The sequence below is a fragment of the Delphinapterus leucas genome, chromosome 6, assembly GCF_059928025.1.
Source record: "Delphinapterus leucas isolate spDelLeu-1000000601 "Yukka" chromosome 6, BTC_Dleu_Yukka2, whole genome shotgun sequence".
In the NCBI taxonomy this organism is placed as follows: Eukaryota; Metazoa; Chordata; class Mammalia; order Artiodactyla; family Monodontidae; genus Delphinapterus; species Delphinapterus leucas.
In genome coordinates this window covers 57476571-57500175 of record NC_143134.1, presented here as the reverse complement: position 1 = coordinate 57500175, position 23605 = coordinate 57476571, and the positions used below count along the sequence as shown (strand labels likewise).

Genomic DNA, 23605 nt, shown 5'->3' with positions numbered 1-23605 from the left:
TATCAAATGCTTTTTCTGCATCTATTGAGATGATCTTGTATTTTTTTATCTTTTTTGTTGTTGTTAATATGGTGTATCACATTGATTGATTTGCCTATGTTGAACCGTCCTTGTGACCCTGGGATGAATCCAACTTGATCATGATGTATGATCCTTTTTATGTGTTGTTGGATTCAGTTTGTTAATATTTTGTTGAGGATTTTTGCATCTATATTCATCAAAGATCTTGGCCTGTAGTTTTCTTTTTTGGTAATGTCTTTGTCTGGTTTTGGTATCAGGGTGATGGTGGCTTCGTAGAATGACTTTGGGAGTGTTCCTTCCTCTTCAGTCTTGTGGAAGAGTTTGAGGAGGATTGGATAAGTTCTTCTTTGTATGTTTGGTGGAATTCCCAAGTAAAGCCATCCAGTCCTGGACTTTCGTTGGCAGGGAGTTTTTTAAATTACAGATTCTGTTTCACTTCTAGTGATCGGTCTGTTCAAATTATCTATTTCTTCCTGAAAAAAAAATGTTAAGAGTTTATTTGAGCATTTATTGATTAAGAATCAAGTAGCTTCAAACCATATGTGGTTTGGAGTGCTCCACCAATAGGAGCCAAGGGAAAGACTATGGAAAAAGTGCAGGAGCAAAGAAAGGAAATTATTTGATTGGCTACAGTTTAAAGCCTAGTTGGCTATGATTGGTTGTCCTTAGCATTTTGATTTTGTAAGTTTGAGGCATTTACTTTCTTAGAGTTTGGTTTGCCTACATAGTCTGCCACAGAAGTAGAGCCACCTCAGTCTAATGGCCTCTTTATTTAATGAATTTAACAGCATATACCACATTTTGTTCATCTGTTGATGGACACTTGGGCTGTTTCCACCTTTTGCCTGTTGTGAATAATGCTGCTGTGAACATGGGCCTGAAAATATTGGTTCAAGTCCTTGCTTTCACTTCTTTTACATACATAGCCAGAACTGGAATTGCTGGATCATATGGTAATTATATGTTTAGTTTTTTGAATAATCTCCATACTGCTTTCCACCACACTGCACCATTTTTCATTCTCACCAGCTCTGCCTCCTACTCTTACATCTATACTTCTAGCTTATAAAGCCCTCTAAAGCGGAGCTGTGACTTTTTCAACCTTTTATCCTTTAACAGCTCCTACAATACTGCTCCTATAAAAAGTGTTGAGTACAGGACTTGCTCATTGTGATGGAGATCAGGATGCTGAACCGTGTTCAGCTTCTCTAGGCAATTTCCAAATGTTTGGGCATGGAATTCCTCTAGCCCTTATTCTACCCTATGTTTTTTCCTTCTGCTGCTCCCAAGCTCAAAGAAGAACCATGAAAATAGTGAGATGCTGTCTTGAAAGAAGGAAATAAAAGTATAACTGTGCCTCTTTGCATACCAATGAGGTGTTGCAGTGTAGCAGTCTGCTATGGATGGGGGTGTTGATTTATGAGAGTGAGTACCTGTTTGGCAGACTGAATCCACATCTGCAATTTAAATGACTGCTTACAAAATGGAGCCTTTTCTTCTTAACATCTAATTAGACCCAAAGGTTAGCCTTGTCGTTGAGAAATTAACTGTGTCTAAAACAAAGTTCTAATCCCATTGCAAAAGAAATTATCACTTGTGGAACAATCAGATGAGCACATGGTCCAGGAATATAAGCTTCACAGTGTATACATTTTTTTTTTTTCTTTTTTGGCCCTGCCGCACTGCATGCGGCATCCTACTTACCCGGTCAGGGATCGAACCTGTGCCCCCTGCAGTGGAAGCACGGATTTCTAACCACTGGACCACCAGGGAAGTCCCCTGACAGTGTATACATTTTAAAGCAATGCGTGATTGTATTCAGCAGTGAATTCTGCCCTCACTTTAGAAAATTTGAACAGAAATGGGGGAGACCACTTTGAGTTCAGGCAGGGAGACAGAATTGCGCCTTCAGGGATATATGTGAGATGTGAGTTCCTCACGTAACTCTTCCCATCGTCCATATTTTGTACTTGCATCACCTCTGCTATTGTATTCTTGAACATTGTTGGAGCTAAAACTAACGATTTCCCTGCTTTGGGGAACTATGTGAGGTTCCCAAATAAAAACTAATATGAAAATACTCTGTTCCCATGTTTTCCAAATGTTTTTATTTGACCTTTGACAGAGAAGGGCAGAGGTGAGTGTAAGATGCTTCCATATTGGAACGTATTCTTGCCTCATGCCTTGGCCTTTGACCCAGACTGGCTGGGGAAGCAGAGGCAGGTACTATTTGTGTGAACCGAGGGTTCAAATCAGTTGCTATAGAATCAACAGTGTGTCATTCTGGGTGTCCTCCTGCTTCCTGACACTGTGGGGTGCAAATCAAAAGTTCACATGGAGGTCATCCTCACTGGCCATTGGCAGGGATCGTGAGTTCTCTGCCGAGTTAAGCCGCCCAGATGTAAGCCGCTTTTGGGCTGAGTTCAGTGCGTTTCCACTCTGTCCCTCCTCACCCCTCCCTTCTTCCTTCTCCTTAGTCTTGCCAGCTGCTACTGGAGATGTTTTTCCCACTGTTTAAGGTAATAACTTACTTAGTGCTGAAGCCAAGCTACAGGCAAGCCTTAAAAATAAATTTGCAGAAGGCTGATTTTCATACTATTGGAGAAAACCTCGGAATCTTTTTGGAAGTTTTTGTCTCCCAAGAAACAGCTTTTCAAGAGCTTCTTTCTCCCTCAAGTGCCCTTTGCTGAGTGCTAAGAAACAAACTTAGTGAGCATTATTGATATACGAGATATATGGTGGGTACGTTATTGATGTACAGAGTGGTACAAACATTCCCTTAGAACAGAATATTCTCATGAGTAGGTGCTGCATACATGTAGTGTTACTCTACTGTTTTGAATATACACACTGTTGACTTAAAAGTCCTCTGGTATATTAAGCGACCTAGAGTAGTAGGAACGATGTGTTAGAAAGAGGTTGAAACGAACACAATATTGTAAATCAACTATATTTCAGTCAAAATTTTTTTTTAATTTTTTAATAAAACAAGAAGAAAGAGATTGAAATCCAAATTCTGCCATTTTCCAGGTAGGTGGCATAGGAAGTTGCTTTGGTTTTGTCATCTGTGCGGTCACAGAGTTTGTTTACAGGCTTCATAAACCCTGCAAAACGCCTGACAGTACCTGGCCTATAGTTGGTGCTTCACAAGAATTAAGATCCCTTTCCCCATCATGATTTATTTATTGTTGTGTCTTCTTGACATCAGATTTGATAAGTAGAAATTATCCACTACCACAGTCTGCAGTTACCTCATCTCTCACTCTTCAGAATAATGGTGGCTGATGGTATTTATTTTCTACCTTCCTGCCAGCTCAGATGCAACTGCCACTCACTAGCCACAGAAAAGGAGGCCTTGGGGGCTTCAGCCAGGAAGACCACACCTCACTGACACAATCGCTGTCATCTCAGAAAAACCCATGTGTCCTTGCTCTTGACACATTCATTAGAAAGAATTCAAAACTCAAGGTTGGAAATCATCTGAGAACTCAATGCCCAGGTGTTCTGGGGAGCACTGTATTCATAAAAATCCTCATGCTGGGGCTTCCCTGGTGGCGCAGTGGTTGAGAGTCCACCTGCCGATGCAGGGGACACGGGTTCGTGCCCCGGTCCGGGAAGATCCCACACGCCGCAGAGCGGCTGGGCCCGTGAGCCATGGCCGCTGCGCCTGCGCATCCGGAGCCTGTGCTCCACAACGGGAGAGGTCACAACAGTGAGAGGCCCGCGTACCGCAAAAAAAAAAAAAAAAAAAAAAAAAAAATCCTCATGCTGATACTGACAAATGTTTTCATCTACTCTTTGATATATATCCCAGTAAGGGATTCCTTGTAACACACCTGCACTTACAGAAAATAGTTCGACCTTAAATAGTGGAATTTTAATGTAGAAAAATGACATGAAGACTAGGTCAAAACCATGCAAAAAATCCATTTGAAATAACACTTGAAAACCTTAAAATCAGCGGTTAAATCATGTTTTTCTAACAAATGTGGTGTTTGAGAGACCCAGACTTGCAGAATTGGGGGATTTTTCTGTTTGGATTCACATAGATGTATTGATAAAGACATATTGCATATTTTTAAAATATAAACCAATTATCTCAAATAACATGCCTTATACACAGTACATGGAGTGGAACTATTACTTGGTTTAGTATAGCCAAATTGTGATTGTTGCATGAACCACAAATTTTCTTCTCTTCTTTGCCCATGGTCCACCAGGAGGCAGTAAGGTGAGGGCACTGAGGCAGGTCCTTTGCGTACCTTTAGGAAAATTAGAAGATAGCATATATATAAGCTTTCTGTGTTAACTTTTTTAGGTAGTTTTTTAAAACTACCGAAAAGAAACTGATTATACAAACCTGAATTTTAAAATATTTCTAGATTTCAATGTGAATTTAATTTTAGTTTTGAATTAGACATCTGCTGAGTGTTGAATTCTGTCAGATTTGAAATTTGTAGGTTTCAGCTAGTTTTCTAAACTAGGCCTGCAATTAGGAAAGAAGCCGAATTCATTTTTATGTATGTGAGTGGGTGGCTAGTGGAATTTTCTTAATCTTTCTGAATGGGAAAAATGTATGCAGTCTTTTTTTTTTTTTATCTTGGGGCCTTTAAGTGAATTTGTTTTTGTGTAAAATGAAAGAAGCAGCAGTTCATTTTGCCATTGTCAATATTGCAGTGATTCAGCAAAATGTTACTGCTTATCCTAAACCCACAAGTCTAGAGCTTGAAAGCATGGCCAGAATTGATCATTGTCAGCCTTCTTCCAGCCCAATCCAGCCGCTAACCTTCCTTCTGGCTCAGGAAATTTTTTGGCCCATTAAACATCAGTCAGTCCACTTTTCTTGTAGGATGTTGTGACTGCTGTCTGATTGGTTTATTGCTAATTCTGATTAATAAGCAATTCAAATTCCCAGTTTCAGGAAGACTACTTTTCCTTTTTTAAAAAAAATTTAACTGATTTGTTTTTGGCTTGCGCTTTCAGATTCCAGGTTTCTTCCTCTTTAAAACAAATAGATTTTGAATATTCCCAAAGCCAAGATGGGTTTGCTGAGTACTCACTTTCTTTCATTAAATTCAGCTGTCATAGCAACACATCCATGTGCGTGCAGGCTCCCATGGAGAAAACGGGACTGAGCTATTTCTCCAGCCCCTGAAAATATATCTTTCCCTAAGACTTCAGATTTTAGAAGAATGACTTTGGGAAATCTCTATTTTGTACTGACATTTACATTTAATGATTGTTACTCGCTTATACACAGTTGAAAGTGGCCCTGAATTAACTCCAGATTAGTGGTCTAGAATGGAGATCTAAGGAAGGATGCTTGAATTCTAAGCATTCCCCTCTCATTTGAGTGGGCTGTGGAGATGATTTGCTACCCCACAGCAGTTCCCGAGAGGTTTTTTTCATTGCTAATAGAATCCTTAAAACTCTCAGAGATCATTTCCCTGGCTTGCTGCTACTTCATTCGCTACTTCACCAGGGTAGAGGAAAGTTAAAAAGGAAAAAAAAAAAACATTCTCCAGTGAAGCTCCATCTGTTCTGCCTGATAAAGGAGAGTCTATTTGCGTACAGGATAAGGGTTGTGACCTTCCTTCAAATGTGCTGTTGTCAAATCCAGAGGCACTGCAGTGGACCTGAGCTTTTGCAAACTTGACCCTGTGCCTAGAGCTGTGAGACAAGACTGCGGGTGCTCAAGACACTAAGTCGCCCTTTACAGCTTTAGACACATTTTCACACATAGCAGCAAATACCTCCTATTTGCATAATGACCATGTATCCCCCCAAAGTGACTAGGACACATGGCCTGATAATCACGAGGACTATAAGACAGATTTGGAAATAGAATTTTTTCAGAAATTCCAGGATATATGGTCAGAGTGGTTATGTGCTTGGCCTCTTTTTATATAAGGTATCACTTCAAATTGTTACAACAATATAAAATAGATCTGATTATCCTGAGGAGAGAACTGAATCACACACTGAAAACATGTGATGTTTACAAGCAGTTGGTAATAAATCGTCACATCTAGGTTGAGTCATTTGTTCCCCCCCACCAAGGTCATGCTGCCTTTTTTTCATGGTTTAGGGCTGTACAACATGTAGATTCTTGGTTTAAATAATGATGTTCCAGGGTAAGAAATGGCCAGGGAAGTGAAAGCGTGGATAAAAGGCTAAGATGCGACAGTATGGTCTGGTTGGCCTTAAGTGGAATGTCCCAGAGGGAAAAAAATACTTTGTCCAACTGGAAGGCTCATGGTAGAACTGAGTATTGCAACGGCTCTATTTGTTCTTCCAGAATTAAAAAATTATACACATTTTTTCAATAAAAGAAGTTTACTATCCCACCCAAATGTTTTGGGCTAGGACTTACTCCTCTGAGAATAATCTTAGATTAATAACCTTTAGTTTCTCAAGCTGATCTGAAACTTTTCTGCCTTATGTAAGCATTAGGGCCCCATGGGACAGAAGTGTGGAGTTATTTAACAGGTGATATTTTTGCATAAACTCTGTTTTGCTCAATTTTCTGAGGCTTTACCTGAGACAGAAATGGCAATAGAGAGCCCAGGAAAAGAAAAGGAAATAAATATATCATTTGAGAATACCTTTGACTGACTTTGAAGAAGACTAATAGTCCAAAAGCTTCAAATTAGTATAAAGTAATATGTTTGGGTAAGTAACCAGGAATTGACTTGAGAACCAAGGAATGGCACAAGCCCTCCTGACTGGGGATGTGAGACACTTGAGAAATTATAATGGAGGAGAACTATTTGGGGAGACAGATACCTCCCTCCTTACTGTTCCTTTTTCTATACCTCCAGCCTTGACACACACATATAGCCAGCATGCTACTGCTTTTGGAATATGGACTTCAGGTAACATATCCAGATATATAAATGAGAGCTTTATTGTATGCAGAATTTTGCTGAGTTATGGCCCTAGGTGGAATTTTGAACCCCGTAGAGGTAAATTTTCATTAAAATTTCCAGAGCTATGTGTGAGTTCTAGTCATCAGAGCAGAATGGGTACTTTGTGGTGACTTGCTGAACAGGAACATTCCAGTAAGATCCACATTTGTACCAGGGCAGAAGACCAGCTGCTATCCTTTCTTCTCAACAAAGCGTTCTTGTGTTGGAACAAAAACTCTGCACTGTGTGCCCAGCAGCAGAAGGGAGGCTGAGTAGTGATGTCAGAGTATCCCATGATGTCACCACAGTTCACAAAGAATTACAGTTAATGCCATGTGAAGTGAGGCCAAATTCAACACTTTCCCTCTTGGGTACTTCACAGTCTTCTAGACAGAAGCAAGGTCAGAGGTCAGGCCTTTGTATAATTTTGTTTCGCATTCTCCAGACACCCTAATTTTGGAAGTGGGGAGAGAGAAGACAGCCTGCTAAAGAAAAGTCCTCTGACCATATGCTGAGAATGAATTCCAGTGTCTGTATGCACAAAGGTCTATACTAGGTTAATTCTTGGGATTTCTGCTGAAGACTACTAGACAGACACATTTAACTAAAAACAATATGCCACTGTATAGCACAAGGAAATATACTTAATATTTTGTAATAACCTATAAGGGAAAAGAATCTGAAAAAGAATATATATATGTATATAAACTGAATCACTTTGCTGTACACCTGAAACTAACACAACATTGTAAATCAATTATACTTCAATTAAAAAATAAAACCAACATGCCAAAAAAAATCCAAATGCTTTTAGCCATAAATTTACAGAAGAATTCAGCCCAGACCTCAAAATAAATAAGAAAGGAGAAATGTAAAATCAGTCCGGTAGCACCTGGAAGATTGAATAAATGTTAGAAATAAGAGTTAGTCGTTCTATTTCCCTTTTAGGGTGTTTATCCAGTCATCAGATGGATTAGATTCTTCATCACAAGAAAGAGGATATAGCAAAAACTCTTAAAACTGTTTGCAATCTAATCAATTCACTGCCCTCCCTATCAGCTGTCTCATACCCCCCAACATCGACAGCCCCCTTTCTTCCATTTACTTTATAATATAAAGAGATAAGTACCACAGAACTGTTCTAGAGGATAAGCAAGCTCTTAGGAGCCCAGGAAAATCTCTCTACCTCAGACAATGAAGAAGGTAGAACTGGCTCCCTTTAAAAGAACACCTGGCTAAAATCTCATTCCAATGAAAACAGGTCCTCCTTTAGCCTTTAACCGCAGAGGAGCTTGATGCCCTGACACTTTGATGGAGGTGGGGGCGGGTGGGTTGTAGGTAGAGTAGGACAGTGGCTCTGGTCCAGCCAGACAACCAGCCTAAGGGCTAGAGCTCACACAGAGTAATGGCAAGAGTCAGGCCAGGGTCTGTGCAAGCTCACATCCCTCAGGAAGAGCCGAGAATCAGACAGTCAGGAGATCAAGTACAAAGTGAGCTTCTGGGTCCAGAGTTGGTGTTAGAGAGAGGGCGTGAAGCCCTGAGCACCATGCCTAGTGGAAGAGAGGTCAGAGGAAGACACTCAAAAATAATAAGCGTTCTCAGCTCAAAGCCATTCTGGAGTAGTGGATGAAGACTAGAGACACAGCAGGCAGAGTGACAAGTGGAAGTAAATTCTCAGGTTACAGTGCTACGAAATGATACATCTGTAGAGATCTTTTGCTTTTTGACAGAGAGCTGTTTTTGGTCTTTGGAAACTAGCGGCAGAGCATATAAGTGATGGAAGCTGTTATTATGTTTTAGGATAAGACAAGGAGGAAAATCCTTTGAAACCCACAATCTATGCCTGTCACCTGTGGCCTTACCTATAGACTGAATTCATTCATTCAATAAACTTATTAGTTGCTTATTATATCATTAGACACTGTGACCTTGTGCTGTTACATTCTAGTAGGAGATAGAAAATAAGCAATAAACTTATTATAAATAAATAAATTATATTGTATTATAAAATAAGTGCCATAGAATAAATAGAAAAGATGGGACAGGGTAAGAGAACCTGGGTCTGGAGAGGGACACAGGTTTCGATAGTCTGGTCAGGGTAGACATTATTGAGAAGGTGAGGGTTTCCAGTAAAGACTTAAAGATGGCAAGACAACTGCTCTTGAGGTGTCTAAGGAAGAACGTTCCAGTCAGAGGCAACAACCAGTGCTGTCCTAAGAGAGAAAGTGCTTGGAATGTTTGAAGAACAGCAAGGGGAGAGAGCCAGAGAGAGATGAGGTCAGAGAAGACCTTTTGTTTTTTAATTGAAGTATAGCTGACGTACAATGTTGTGTTAACTTCTGCTGTAAAGCAAAGTGATTCAGGTATGCATATATATGGTCTTTTTCACATTCTTTTCCATTGTGGTCTATCACAGGATATTGAATCCAGTTCCCTGTGCTAGACAGTAGGACCTTGTTGTTTATCCATCCTGTATATACCAGTTTGCATCACCTAATCCCAAACTTCCAATCCTGCCCTCCCCCACTCAACCTCCCCCTTGGCAACCACAAGTCCGTCCTCTATGTCTGTGAGTCTGTTTCTGTTTCGTAGATAGGTTCATTTGTGTCCTATTTTATATCCCACATATAAGTGATATCATATGGCATTTGTCTTTTTCTGACTTACTTTGCTTAGTATGATAATCTCTAGGTCCATCCATGCAAATGGCATTATTGCATTCTTTTTTATGGCTGAGTAATATTCCGTTGTATATGTGTACCACATCTTCTTTATCCATTCATCTGTCGATGGACGTTTACATTGTTTCCATGTCCTGGCTATTATAAATAGTGCTGCTATGAACAGTGCAGTATGTGTATCTTTTTGAATTAGGGTTTTGTCTGGGTATATGCTCAGGAGTGGGACTGCTGGATTTTATGGTAACTCTATTCAGTTTTTTGAGGAGCCTCCATACTGTTTCCCATAGTGGCTGCACCAATTTACATTCTCACCAACCATGTAAGAGAATTCCCTTTTCTCCACACCCTCTCCAGCATTAATTGTTTGTAGACTTTTTAATGATGGCCTGTCTGACTGCTGTGAGGTGATATCTCATTGCAGTTTTGATTTGCACTTCTCTAATAATTAGTGATGATGAGCATCTTTTCATGTACCTATTGGCCATCTGTATGTTGATACAGGACCTTGTGGGCCATTGTAAGGACTCTCATGAGTCTAGGAGGAAACTGAGAAGTCCTACCAGTGATTGGTAAACCCCAGAGGAGAGTGCCACGTACGAGGAGTTTTCCTTTGGAAAATCTTTGCCTGGAGGAGTTAATGCCTTCACATAAACTTTTTCCAGATTGTGGTGTATTAGAGTGTAGGAGAGCTACACCTCATTCGTTTAGCCTAATAACCTGTGTGTATTTACCAGTATTTCCCTGTGGCATGTGTGTCTGGCTCCTGAACAAAAGCAACTAATTTTTTTAATCAATTCAGTTGCTCCCTCAAAAAGGAAGTCCTGCCCATTAAAGATATACTTTCAAAGCTACTGGATGCAAAACATCGTACTTTTTGCCTGGTGCTTAGTCTTAGTACTTATAGCGGTAGGTTAAGGTAGGCCCATATGAAAACTTATAGTGGTAGGCCCATATGAAAAAAATAATAATAAAGGACCCCTTTGTGTTAAAAAGTTGGGAACTGTTGGTGTAGTCCATTGTTTGTTGTTCAAATGCCCTTGTTACCTTTTGGCAACAAGGTATGGCTGAAAGAAACATCTTCATTCTCCTTCTTCCTGTCTCTTCACTGCCCTTCTAACCCCTAAGAGGAACACACATCATAGAATAGAGGGATTGCTCACTGATTCAACTGTGGCAACACCAATTCCTAGTAATGTGATCTTGGGCAAACTGTTGAATCTTTGAGTCCAGTTTTATTTTTGTAAAATAAACATAAAGTTAGTTAATTTTCAGGGCTACTAGAAGAATTAAATGATGTTAACTAGATTTGGGGAGATCATTTTGCAATATACACAAATAACAAATCATTATGTTACCCAAAATGAATATAATGTTACTGTCAATCATATCTCAATTTTTAAAAAATGAATTAAGTGAGACTATATATTTTATACCTAAATCTAGCAAGCATATAGTTTTCTTTCCCTTCTCTAGGCTTTCCCTTCTGTCTCTTTCCTCTTCCATACCCCTATGACCTTTAGTCTTATTGATCTTACTCCCTTTCTGTTCTCTCCTGTTCTGAGGAAATGATCTGATTAAAGCCATTCACCCTAGATTGGGACCATGCCTATTATTTATGTGTACTCCCCGCAGCACTATAACAGCCGGCATAATGCCTTATGCTCAGTGGATTTGGTTTGATTTAAGCGTAATCCACAGCTTCATGTGTTACTCCTCCCAAGGGCATTTGGACAACAAACAAAGGACCACAGCAACGGTTCCCAACTTTTTTTTTTTTTTTTTGCAGTACGTGGGCCTCTCACTGCTGTGGCCTCTCCCGTTGCGGAGCACAGGCTCCAGACGCGCAGGCTCAGCGGCCATGGCTCACGGGCCCAGCTGCTACGTGGCATGTGGGATCGTCCCGGACCAGGGCACGAACCCGTGTCCCCTGCATTGGCAGGCGGACTCTCAACCACTGCGCCACCAGGGAAGCCCAAGTTCCCAACTTTTTAACACAAAAGAGCCCTTTATTTTTTTTTTTTATATGGGCCTTGTGTTTTGTAAGTTTCCATCGACTCAAAACACTGCATTTATTAAGCAATAATTTGTTTTCTCATTTTATGCCTTAAAGACCTGAGTGCAATTTTAAAAGAAGTACAATAAAGATCAGGGTTTAGTTTATTTGTATAATGAGTTGGTTGAGGTTTGGAGGACCTTATGTGGTTTTATGGCAGGTAAAGATATTTTCATTAGGCTTTTGGAAATATTAAACATAGCGCATGGGCCACTATTAGCATCTTTATGAATGACCGGAGATCCTATTTTCTCGTATCGGAGAGATGTGGAGCACAAGTATAGATGAGAAGTGGTACCTTCCCATTTACTTCCTAAATATGCTTCCAAGTCACATTACATTTGAAGCCATCTGTTCACCGCTGCGCATAAGTCTGGCTCTGGAGGTGGTGATCTTGATAAGATTATTCAACCTTCTTATCACCACTGCCATATTAAATATTGACTCGTGTGTCTTTCCATGGTTCATAGGCATCCTACTACAATTTATAGTCAGGAATCCCAAGCTGGAATTTTGGTTTTGTTAGTTACCAGCCATGTGACCTTGGGGATGTTGTTTATTTTCCCTGAACCTCGTGTTATAATCTGTACTTGAAATCATTCATATCTTCAGAAAACATTCATCTTCAGAGAAATATTTGTGGAGAATTGTCTAAAAGATAGCCAGTTCATTTCTCTGACTCTGGAGTAGTAAATTAGTTTAGTCTCCCTGCAAGACAGCCATAGTCTAATGAATTTGGCTTCTAGATCACAATATCGTAGAGGTTCTGTGGCCACATAAAATCTCAGTGGCGGGGCTTCCCTGGTGGCACAGTGGTTGAGAGTCTGCCTGCTGATGCAGGGGACACGGGTTCGTGCCCCGGTCCGGGAAGATCCCACATGCCGCAGAGCGGCAAGGCCCGTGAGCCATGGCCGCTGAGCCTGCGCGTCTGGAGCCTGTGCTCCACAACGGGAGAGGCCACAATAGTGAGAGGCCCGCGTACCACAAAAAAACAAAAAAAAACCTCAGTGGCAAATAGTGCTACAGTTGGGTGGCAATGTCCACTGTGGGTCCTGGTAGGAAAGATAGCTGCGCGTGTGCCATATTTGTGCCGGCCCAGCTCTAAATGCTGGAAAGTCTATCCTTAGATTAAGTCAGACCATCACAATGCTGTGTACCTGGATGATTTGTTTTGGTTTCTTAAGGTTTGGTTTTACTAAATGTTCCCTGACCATTAGGATTCATCAGTGGTTATTGAAAAGCCAGTTCTTTGAAACTTCTTGGATTTATTTGCTCAGATGTTCTTAAGACGTTGTTACATGGCATTGTCTTTCAGAAAGCTCACAGAAGATACATATCTAGGATTCCAGAACTTTGAGTAATTACGATTCTCCTGAACCAGTTTGTCATTAATTCATTACATAAATATTTATTGAGTGTCCACTGTAAGGAACACATTATCCTACACATTTTCTAAAAGATCTAGTAGATGCTGTGACCCTTGTCACTGCTTATGTTTTCCTCTTTTCTAGGAAGCTCACGTCTAGATCTGTGACCCCTATCTAGAAAATGTATAGGACTTAACAATGTGCATTTATGTAATTCTCGTTTCTGGCTGTAACTCACCTTTTTGACCCTTATTTTTCCTCTTTGCCCCATTTTCTCTTTTGTTTTTTAAAAGTTTTATTGTGTTTTATCATGTGTATATGCTATAAATCATTTTATAAAAAGGTAAAGCATAAACAAATCAATCAATGTCTAAATCTTTTAAAGATAAGGTTGGAGCTCTACTGTTTCCCTATTAACATAGATAGTAAATGAGTTATAATGTGTGTAAGAGCACAGTCTTCCCCCATGAAGTTCTATCTGAATTAAATAATTATAAATAAGAGCAGCTGTGATCAGATTTGCAGTTTCATTTTCCGTATTTGTCTTGCCCAGTGCTTAAAATAAAGGGATTTAAAAATTTCTTACCTCATGGTGTTGGATCAAGAAAAGCTTGACATCACTGGCTCAGTATTTGATGCTAGAAGTTGAGGTCCTTACGGGAAACCATTTGAAACGTGGCCAGTGTGAACCCATCTAAGCATGTCATTCTGAGGCATGGTATCTGCTTGTGGACTGTGTTTATTTACATTCTCCAAATTATCCATCCAGTGATCTTTCTTTCTCCTGTGGCTCCTGGTGTAGACATTTTATTATACATATTTCAGTGCCTAGAGAATTTCAGTCTTGTGTTCTGCTTGTTCACTTGCTATCAGCTATGTGAGGTGAAGAAAGAAACCCCTATCAGCACATACTGTAGGCCTGATGCCTAAAATCTGCATGACATGCTCAAAGTCTGTGAGCCAACTTGGACTGGATGTTATAGTTCTAGTTTTTTGTTTAGGGAGGGTTTCCCCTGCCCCCTTTTTAGTAAATCCTGAAAAACAATGAGGAAAAATCAACAGTGTTAAGTGTGTGTGCTCCCCTTAAGAGACAAAGAACTGCCTGTCTGTATGCATGTACACGTATGTGTATACAAAAAGCATACATTCAAGACACAAAAGCAAAAGTTGACGATGATGTCTAAACAAGAAAAACATCTTGGAGCTTCTCACTTTTTATATCACCTGGGACAAAAATTTTGTCTCTTTTTTAAAAAAGGAAAAAAAAAACTGTGCAATCATTTTGGATGGGGAAGAAGTTAGACCACCGAGCTGACACCTAGTAGCAGAATATTAATAAGCTGTATTAGGCCAAAATACTCAGTTAGTTTTCCACCCTTTACAAAAAATTCCATGCAGTTGACAAGGTTATGAGTGGTGTCATTATCTTGCTTTAATGTTTTGTCCGGAACCGGGTGGTTCTGGGAACTTAGTGACCTGAACGTTGCCTTCCAGAACATTTCATTAATAATGAGCATAGGTGGGCTTCCCTGGTGGTGCAGTGGTTGAGAATCTGCCTGCCAATGCAGGGGACACGGTTTCGAGCCCTGGTCTGGGAAGATCCCACATGCCACGGAGCAACTAGGCCCGTGAGCCACAACTACTGAGCCTGCGCGTTTGGAGCCTGTGCTCCACAACAAGAGAGGCCGCGATAGTGAGAGGCCCGCGCACCTAGATGAAGAGTGGCCCCTGCTCGCCGCAACTAGAGGAAACCCTCGCACAGCAACGAAGACCCAACACAGGCAAAAATAAATTAAAAAAAAAAAATCCATTAGAATAATGAGCATAGGTGCACATGGGTGTCTTAAAAATACTAGCCCTTTATAGTAATTCTTGTTCATGTACTGGGACAGAGGTTTAGGTTTGGCTTCTAGTTGTCATTTATAGTACATCTGTTTCTCTGTGTACACAGATACATGCAAACACACATACACACATATATACACATTTTTGTACACGTGTATGTCATCAGTGACGGCAGTCTAAGGTTGCCTATCTGTAACCTACACTGGAATTATTAGCAAACCATTATGTTTGGTGCTGTGTGTTTCAGTGATTCACCAACATTCATTGTGCATCACAAATGCCAAACGTGCTAACCGGCAAAATAGAAAGTAATAAAACAGGGACTCTCAAATAGGCCATGATCTGCTGTGGAGACAGACATGTTAATAGATTAAACTCAGTATAAATTATACAGCTGTTTGAATTGAGTATATATAAAAGAAACCCCAAAATAATATTGGCTTAAGCACATAAAGGAGTTACCCTCTCACCAAAAAAAAAAAAAAACCCAAAAAAGAGTCAAGATGTAACCAGTCCAAGTGGGGTTCCAGAACCAGGCTCTTCCTCTCTCTCTGCTCAGCCATCCTTCCATTCTCAAGACTACTCATTTTTTAAGAAAGCCACTGGAGCCAACAGAAGGCTGGCAGGCAAGAGGGAGCCTCCCCAACTAAGTCAGCTTCCTCTAAGCAGCCTTCCCAGAAGTCCCACATAACTCTCCCACTTTTATTTCACCGATTACAAGTTGGTGACATAGCCAATGAGAATACTAAATAAAATTGGAGTTCTGTTACTGAGAAAAATAGGATAGATGGGTTTTAGGTGGCAATTAGTACTCTCTGCTACATGGAATTATGAACAAAAGGCTGAGGAAGTATTGACCATCAAAGTACATAATTCTGGAATCTGAAAAAGGCTTTTTTGAGGAGGAGACACTTAATTTGGGATTTGAAGGATGAATAGGAGTTTGCCAAATAAAGAATTGGGAAAGAGCACTCCAGGCAGAAATAATATCACGTGCAAAGGCACAGAGGAGTCTGGCATTGCACCTGCCAACTAAGCCATTTCTGTATTTCTTTTTATTTTTTCTCTATTGTTAATGATAGCTCTTTAAGTGATAGTTTAACTGATTTTTAATTAATAGTTTTTCAAGTTCAACAGGTTGAGACATGTCCACAATGATTTTCCTGATATAACTGCAAATAATTTTCCACTTGGACCAAAATAAGAACATTTTATCTGATGATAAAATATTCCACATCTTAAAAATAATTGAGTTAAAATATTTTGGCATTTTAAAAGGGAATTGATACAGAAAGAAAAAAAATCTGTTGTGTCAGGGAGATGTTTGTCTTTTCAATTCTGAACTTAAACAAAGCCCAGTTAAAACTGACTTGGTTCATATCCTAGGGTCCATAAACCCACAATGGGAACACTAAGTTGGTGGTCTGGCCAAGTTAGCCCTAAAGTATGTCACCTTCTATTTAGCTATTCCTAATATGACTGTTACTTTGGATCTATGAAGCTGGATTATTCTTTTCTTAAAATGGCTTTGGAACCAAAGGAAATCTTTAGGATTAGAGAGAGATTTTCATGATTATCTCCTTTCTGGCTCCTTTAGCGATATCAGAGTCCATTAAAATTTTTCCAGAGAAAGTTAAATCCTTTGAAAAACTTGAACTTTCTTTAATTTTAGGAGTAAACCTACTCAGGTTTGAGATACCTGAGGGTATGAGTTCCCATGCCCACTGCCCTTCCACACAGCTGAGTATCTCATAAGATTAAGGTCATCTCTCTTCAACCCCAAACAAGAACAATAGAGTCAGTGATTCTTTGAACACTGCCTAAGTTAAGATTGCCATATTTTCTCAAAGGATTCAACCCTACTAAGGCAATCAGATGCTTTAGTCTTCTGATATCTTTTTATTGAGATAGAATTGACATTGTATTAGTTTTAGGTGTACAAAATAATGATTTTATATTTGTATATATTGTAAAATGATCACCACAATAAGTCAAGTTAATATCCGTCACCACACATAGTTACAGATCTTTTTTTCTTGTGATGAGAAATTTTAAGGTTGACTTTCTTAGCAACTTTCAAATGTACAATGCAGTATTATTAATTATAGTCACCATGCTGTACATTACATCACCATGATTTACTTATTTTGTACCTGGAAGTTTGTACCTTTTGACAACTTTCACCCATTTCACCCACCTTCAACCTCCACCTCTGGCAACCACCAGTCTGTTCTCTGTATCTATGAGTTTGTGTGTTTGTTTTTGGATACCACATATACATGAGGTTGCATGATATTTGTCTTTGTCTGACTTATTTCACTTGGCATAATGCCCTCAAGGTCCGTCCATATTGTTGCAAATAGCAGGATTTTCTTCTTTTTCAGATAGGTAGGTAGGTAGATAGATAGACAGATAGATAGAGATTATCCATTCATCTGTCAACTGACACTTAGATTTTTTCTATGTCTTGACTACTGTAAGTAATGCTGTGATGAAAATAGGGGCGCAGATATCCTTTGAAGATAGTGATTTTGTTTCTTTTGGACAAATACTCAGAAATGAAATTGCTGGTTCATATGATAGTTCTATTTTTAATTTTTTGAGGAACCTCCATACTGTTTTCCATAGGGGCTGTACCAATTTACGTTCCCACCAACAGTGTAGGAGGGTTCCCTTTTCACCACAATCTCATGAACACTTGTTATTTGTTGTGTTTTTGATGATAGCCATCCTGACAGGTGTGAGGTGATATCTCATTGTGCTTTTGATATGCATTTCCCTGATAATTAATGTTGTTGAGCATCTTTTTATGTGTCTGTTGGCCTCTGGATGTCTTTTTTGGAAAAATGTCTATTCAGGTCCTCTGCCCACTTTTTAATTGGGTTGTTTGGTTTATTTTCTCTTGAGTTGTGTGAGTTCTTTATATCAGTATATTTTGAATATTAACCCCTTATCAAATATATGATTTACAAGTATTTCCTCCCATTCAGTTGGTTGTCTTTTCATTTTGTTTCTTTGTCTCCTTTGCTGTACATAAAGATTTTAGTTTGACGTAGCCCACCCCCCTTGTTTATTTTTGCTTTTGTTGGCAAATCCAGTCTGATTGTCTTTTTTTTTTTTTTTTTGCCAGCTTTGGTTTTTGCATACTTTCTAATTAGCTAGTATCTAGGCATGACTAAAAGATGCAGTAAGCCTCACGGCAACACCTCCCTTTCATCTAGTTAAGTCTGACTCCTCATTCGGAATTCAGCTCAAAAGACTCCTCTTCAGGAAAACCTTCTGTGGCCCTTCTAAACAGATCTACCCATACTTTAAGCTCTCAGAGTACCCCATATCTGTGTTTTATAGCTTTCATCTAATTATCATTCTGCATGTGTGTGATGATTTGAGTAATAGCTGCCTCCACCACTAGACTCTAAGTCCCATGAGGGTGGACTAGAACTCACCACTGGATTGCTCCTAGAAGAGTGCCTGGCTCATAACAGGACTTCAGTCATGGTTGGATTCAATCACTGCATTTCACACTGTGCTTGGAATATAAGAATGAATGCAGAGTTGCTCAGCTCATGTGTGGGTTCATCTACAGATAAGAATTTTGAAAATAATTTCACTGCAGTTATAGAGAAGGACATCAAAGAAGCCAGCACATGCTGGGCTCTGCGTGGACAAAGCTGACGTGAATTTTGAAGTAGCCTCACTGTAACTTCTGAACATATTGAGACCGATTGCAGCTTGACCACAGTGAACGCCCAGAGGTGGAACCAACCCCCCTTCACTCTCCACTTAAGATTTGGGCACTATGTTTTCCTGACATCTTTACATTTTAAAACAAGTACAGCTGCTGAAAGAGTTGTTGTTTTGTTATGTATTTTTAAAGATGCCTGTGTGCTTTTAGGGGAGAGGTACATGTTACCACATTTTAAAAATATAGCACATACATAACACAATAGTAAACAGTTGTATTTTTCATACTTTTGCCTAAACATGTGTTTGCAATTATTAGTTGAAGGTTGCAAAAAATGAAAATCAAGCCTCAGAGAGAGTTCATGTTAACAACCTTTTGAAAGACAGGATGGATTGTGGGGACATTGTGAAGATAAGCCCCTACACTTCTCATTTTATTTTGTCAAAGACAGTAGTTGAAGTAGTTTGAGAGTAGAATAAGTCTTTTGATACTAGATTTCACTAGAACTATAGAGGTACAACCTGATTTAGTTTGGATTTGCATTTTTTTTTAACTTGAACGTTGGAAAGAAAAGATTAGGGATACAAACGAGTTTGCCCACATAACTGATGAAGGCTTGTGATTTTGTTAAGCCCGATTTGGATGAAGCACAAATGTTTTGTTAGATGTACTTAGAGCTCAGCTACTTATTAGCTAAGTGCCCTTGGCAAGCTTCATGGCCTCCATGATTGTCTTGAGAATGAATGAGATGTGTGTCTTGTGCCTGGTACAGGACAGGGCCAGTCAGTAGCAGGCACTCACTGTTGGCTATCTCTGCTGCCCTCTGTGTCAATCCTCTCTTCCACCACACACACGCGCGCTACCCTTGTTTTTGTCTGTTGGCTGATTGGGCTGTGCTGCATGGCATGTGGGATCTTATTTCCCGGACCAGGGATGCAACCCATGCCCCCTGCAGGGGAAGCACAGAGTCTTAACCATTGGACCACCAGGGAAGTCCCAGCAAATATTTGTTGAAGTCCTACAATTTTCCAAGCACTGTTCTAGTTGCTTGGAATACATCAATGAATCCAAAATACAAAACCCCACCCTTATGCATCTTACATTCTAAGGAACATATAGAACATAGAGATTATTCATAAAATTTTTCCTGCTACAGTTATCTCACAGTTGTATTTTTTGTGATTTGGGTGAAGCATAATTATTGACACTGGGAATTATTTTTGAATTAAGTTTCCATTATGTTAATAGTTCAGGATCTTCCTCCCTCCCTCACCTTCTCCTCCTTCCCCCCTCCCTCCCATCTTTCTTTCTCTTTGTATATTTCAGTATATTTGAACTATGAAAATGTCTTTATCCACGCTACATTTTTTCCTTCTTAGCCTGATTCAAATTCCAGCTGAATTCGGTCCCTTTCATGGGAAGCATGTCTTAGCCTTCTCAAGGATGATAGGAGGATGATTTGGTGGTGATGGAGCTCACCATGGATGCCTCCATATCAGTAGGCGCCTGGTTGAATTACACATCTCTCTTTCTTCTTAGATTGTTGGCTGCGATCACCAGCTGGGAAGCACCATCAAGGAAGATAACTGTGGCGTCTGCAACGGAGATGGGTCCACCTGCAGGCTGGTCCGAGGGCAGTATAAATCCCAGCTCTCTGCAACCAAACGTAAGACACTCCAGAGATGGGGCAATTTCTGGGCTTTCTCCCTGGCTTGCAACTAGGGAATAACACCTCCATCAAAATGAAGACAAATCTGAAAATACTGTGGGAAGAGATTTATGTTCCTGTTTTGTGGATTAGTTTGGGTGAGACAAGTCAGGTCACCCGCTGCAACCCCAAGGGAGAAACCTTTGCTTTTGAGGCACATTAGGAGGGAACTAGACTTGGATCTAGATACACTCTATGTGCAAGCGTGAGCTTTGCTGCCCAGTGTGAGGACAGACTGCATCCCGACCCCTAACTGATACATAGTCTGGTGGAATAGCAGAGAGAGGGAAGATGAGAACTAATGCTCTCCTACCACGGTGAAATCACGTGGTCTTCGTTTACAAAGTGACCTTTGGTCAGTGCTGATCACAGATTTCTCCAGAATTAATATTGGGCAGTGATTATGTGAAGCCATTTATTGACTGTTGTGCCCTAATCTCTCTATAGCAGCTGAATAAATGTGTGCCTGCTATGCATGTACATGCCGGGAACTTTACATGATCATCTCATTTAATCCTTATAACAACCTTATAGCAAGGTACTGTTTATCCCCATGTTATGAATGAGATAACTGAGGCTTAGATAGATTATGTGGCTTGCTCAGAGTTATACAACTATGTCAGAGCCAAGATGTCAGCCCAGAGTCTGATTCCAGAGCTTAAGTACTTATTTGTTCCTCTGGACTGTCCCAAACCCCGCTGACTGTTTCCATGGCGGGATATTTGTAAAGGAGTTACATGGATTAGGCAAGGTACTTCAAATATCTACCCAGCTGGGTTCTGCTAGGGTAGATGCTCTATGTTCTCAGGATACCTGACCCAGCAACAGAGTCACCCAGGAACCCAGACCATTTTACCATACACGCTTCTCTGTGACAATCACTGTTCTAGGCGCTGCAGCAAATGCAGATAGAAATAAAACAACCCTTGTAGTCAAGACCGTGCATTTTTTAGAATAATTTGACCTTGTTTGGCATAATATGTCAATTTTGCCTTTATCCAGAATGCTCCAATAGGTCCTTAATGAGGACCTCTTTGAACATGTCTACCCTGGCTTGGGAAATGAGAATGAATGTCTTTATTGACTGTGGCATTGTCCTCTTTACTTGTTGACTAGCTGGAGGAAAACACTTGACATATGGGGGGTTTATGGCTTTAAATGGACTTGTAGGTCAAGAAGAAAAGGCACTGTTCGCTGGAGAAGTATTCCGAGTAGTCAGGAAAAGGCAGCTCGCCAAAAGGATGAGGCTCTGGGGAAGAAGAGGAGGCAGGAAGAAAGACTAGGAACATTTAAACACATGAAACATCGGAGCTGCCAGCGTAGGGAACTCTCCCCATTCTACCACGCCTGCAGGCAGTAAAAAATGTTATTCTGAAGAAAAGCGAAAAAAAAAAAAAACCCGAGCAGAGAGAATGATGAAGGGTGAGGTAAGTTAGACATTGATGTAGTACATTCAGGTGAGATTTTTTTTTTTCCTGTGGTTATGCATTGGTAGCTTCCCCTATTAGATGAAAAAATCAAACAATTTAGAAGATGAAAACTAGAGGAGGATAGAGGCATAATTCTTCTGCAAATCTCTGAAGACATGGCAGGATATTTGGGGAAAAAAAGTTACATTTAAAAGGTCACTATGTGATTTTTTTTAAGTGTAGAATCTATTAAAGCCCTATAATATTTATTTAAAAAAATAAAAACGAAAGGTCACTTTTATAGAGCTCTTTAAGGAATACTGAAGAGTCGAGGTCATTCTAATCATTTGTGCCACATAATTGAGTCAATGTTCATTATCTAGGAATCTAGGGACTTCTGTTAGGCACAAAAAGAGATGACTGGTATTCGTGCAGTGACTGCTGTATGGCAGCTCGTTGGGGCGTGTTTTCATGGTGAGATTCCTTCGTTTATTCCCTCTCACATCCCCTGCCTTGCTGTCCTCATAGAAAAGCCCAAACACTCTGCTCAGATAGATATTCCTCTTACCCTCCTGTTTAAAGGGTGATCTGGGTCCTTTGGGGCCTGAATCACTGGAACAAAGGTGGAGAAGCTCTGAAAGAAGAAACTAAAGCAAACTGAGAGCCATAAGTCAGTCTCTAGGTCTGCAAATAGATACCTCAATGAAAAGTGCTCTATTCAAACCAACAGTGGGTAGATTACATAACACACAACCCGATGATGATCCATAATGACACAAGGCGATTGATTCATTTACCTTAGCACTGACGATGCCTCATGACAAAATGATTTATATCAGTAAAGCCCAGCATATGCGTGCACCTCACCACAATCTATCACAGATGCTGAACAGGACGCCTCACTTATGTTTTCTCCACCCCCAGAAGAACCTTCCACCCTGCATTTACAGACTGTGAGGTGGCCCACAGGCAGGAAAGATTAGGCTGCTCTGCGGGGCCCAGTGTATGAGCCAGGTGAGCAGCTTTCCACCCGTGCAGGCCTGGAGGAGTTCTGCCAGCTCTCTCCCCTGCTCTCCGCCAAAAAGCACTAGAAGCCAGCCACATGCTCTTTTCAAAGTCCTTATATTCATACACCCCACATTGAACTCATTTTCTTCTGAACTTACGTTCAAGTTTTTCCCTTATGTTATCAAGCCTCGCGGGAACAAAGAAAAAATAGGAGAGTGGAGAAAGACTATGATGGAAAGTGTCAGAGGAAAAGGAGAAGTAGGAGAGACAGAGCAAATGGCTGCCATTTGCTGGTGAATAAAAAAGAAGCCATCTTTGTATTAAAAGACATTATTATTGCCTAATACAAATGCAGAAAACAGAAATAGGGCTGGACCTAGGCACTCCTGCCCCCTTTTGAAGGAAAAGACTGTCCACTGAGAGCGTTCAGCCTTTCCATTTCTCCTGGTCACTTTGTTCTACTTCCCCAACACGATGAAAAAAAAGAATCAAATTTAGCTTACATTGACTTACTTTTGATTTTTAAAATGAAAAGCGCATTTTCTCACACATGTTATTGACTTGTACCATATTATGTATTCTCTAAGTATACTCCGAATACACTTAGACCCAGAGCCAGCCTATATTGTATCAATCTGATGTCTCCAGCTTTGCAAACTTCTCAAATGTAGCTGCATGTTTTGAAAATGCCTGGGTATCCAAAAGCTCTCCCTCTCTCTCCCTTGAGTGTCAAGGGCTAAACTAATTTATATCAAGATAAAGTGAAGCTTCTGATACCTAGCTTTCCTTCTCAGACTGTGCTTGTGCTGTTTTATAATGGCTATGGGTAAACGTATTCCAGGTTTATCATTCTGGCTCAAAGATTTTGAGGTAAAGGCTGTTTATAGTAAAACACATAACATATGAATGTTTTTAAAGAA

At 40.1% G+C, this 23605-nt stretch overlaps 1 protein-coding gene across 8 annotated transcripts in view; it reads left to right on the top strand.

The window, feature by feature from the left end:
* Positions 1–23605, top strand: part of ADAMTSL1 (ADAMTS like 1) — a 472773-nt gene that overhangs the window by 130273 nt on the left and 318895 nt on the right. For all 8 annotated transcript variants that reach the window (XR_016393555.1, XM_089913199.1, XM_089913195.1 and 5 more), the window contains exon 5: positions 20100–20226. Coding sequence is in view for 7 of the 8 variants with exons in the window: in XM_089913199.1 (XP_089769325.1) it covers positions 20100–20226 (127 nt within the window). In the remaining variant the exon portion in view is untranslated. The remainder of the gene's footprint in view (positions 1–20099; positions 20227–23605) is intronic.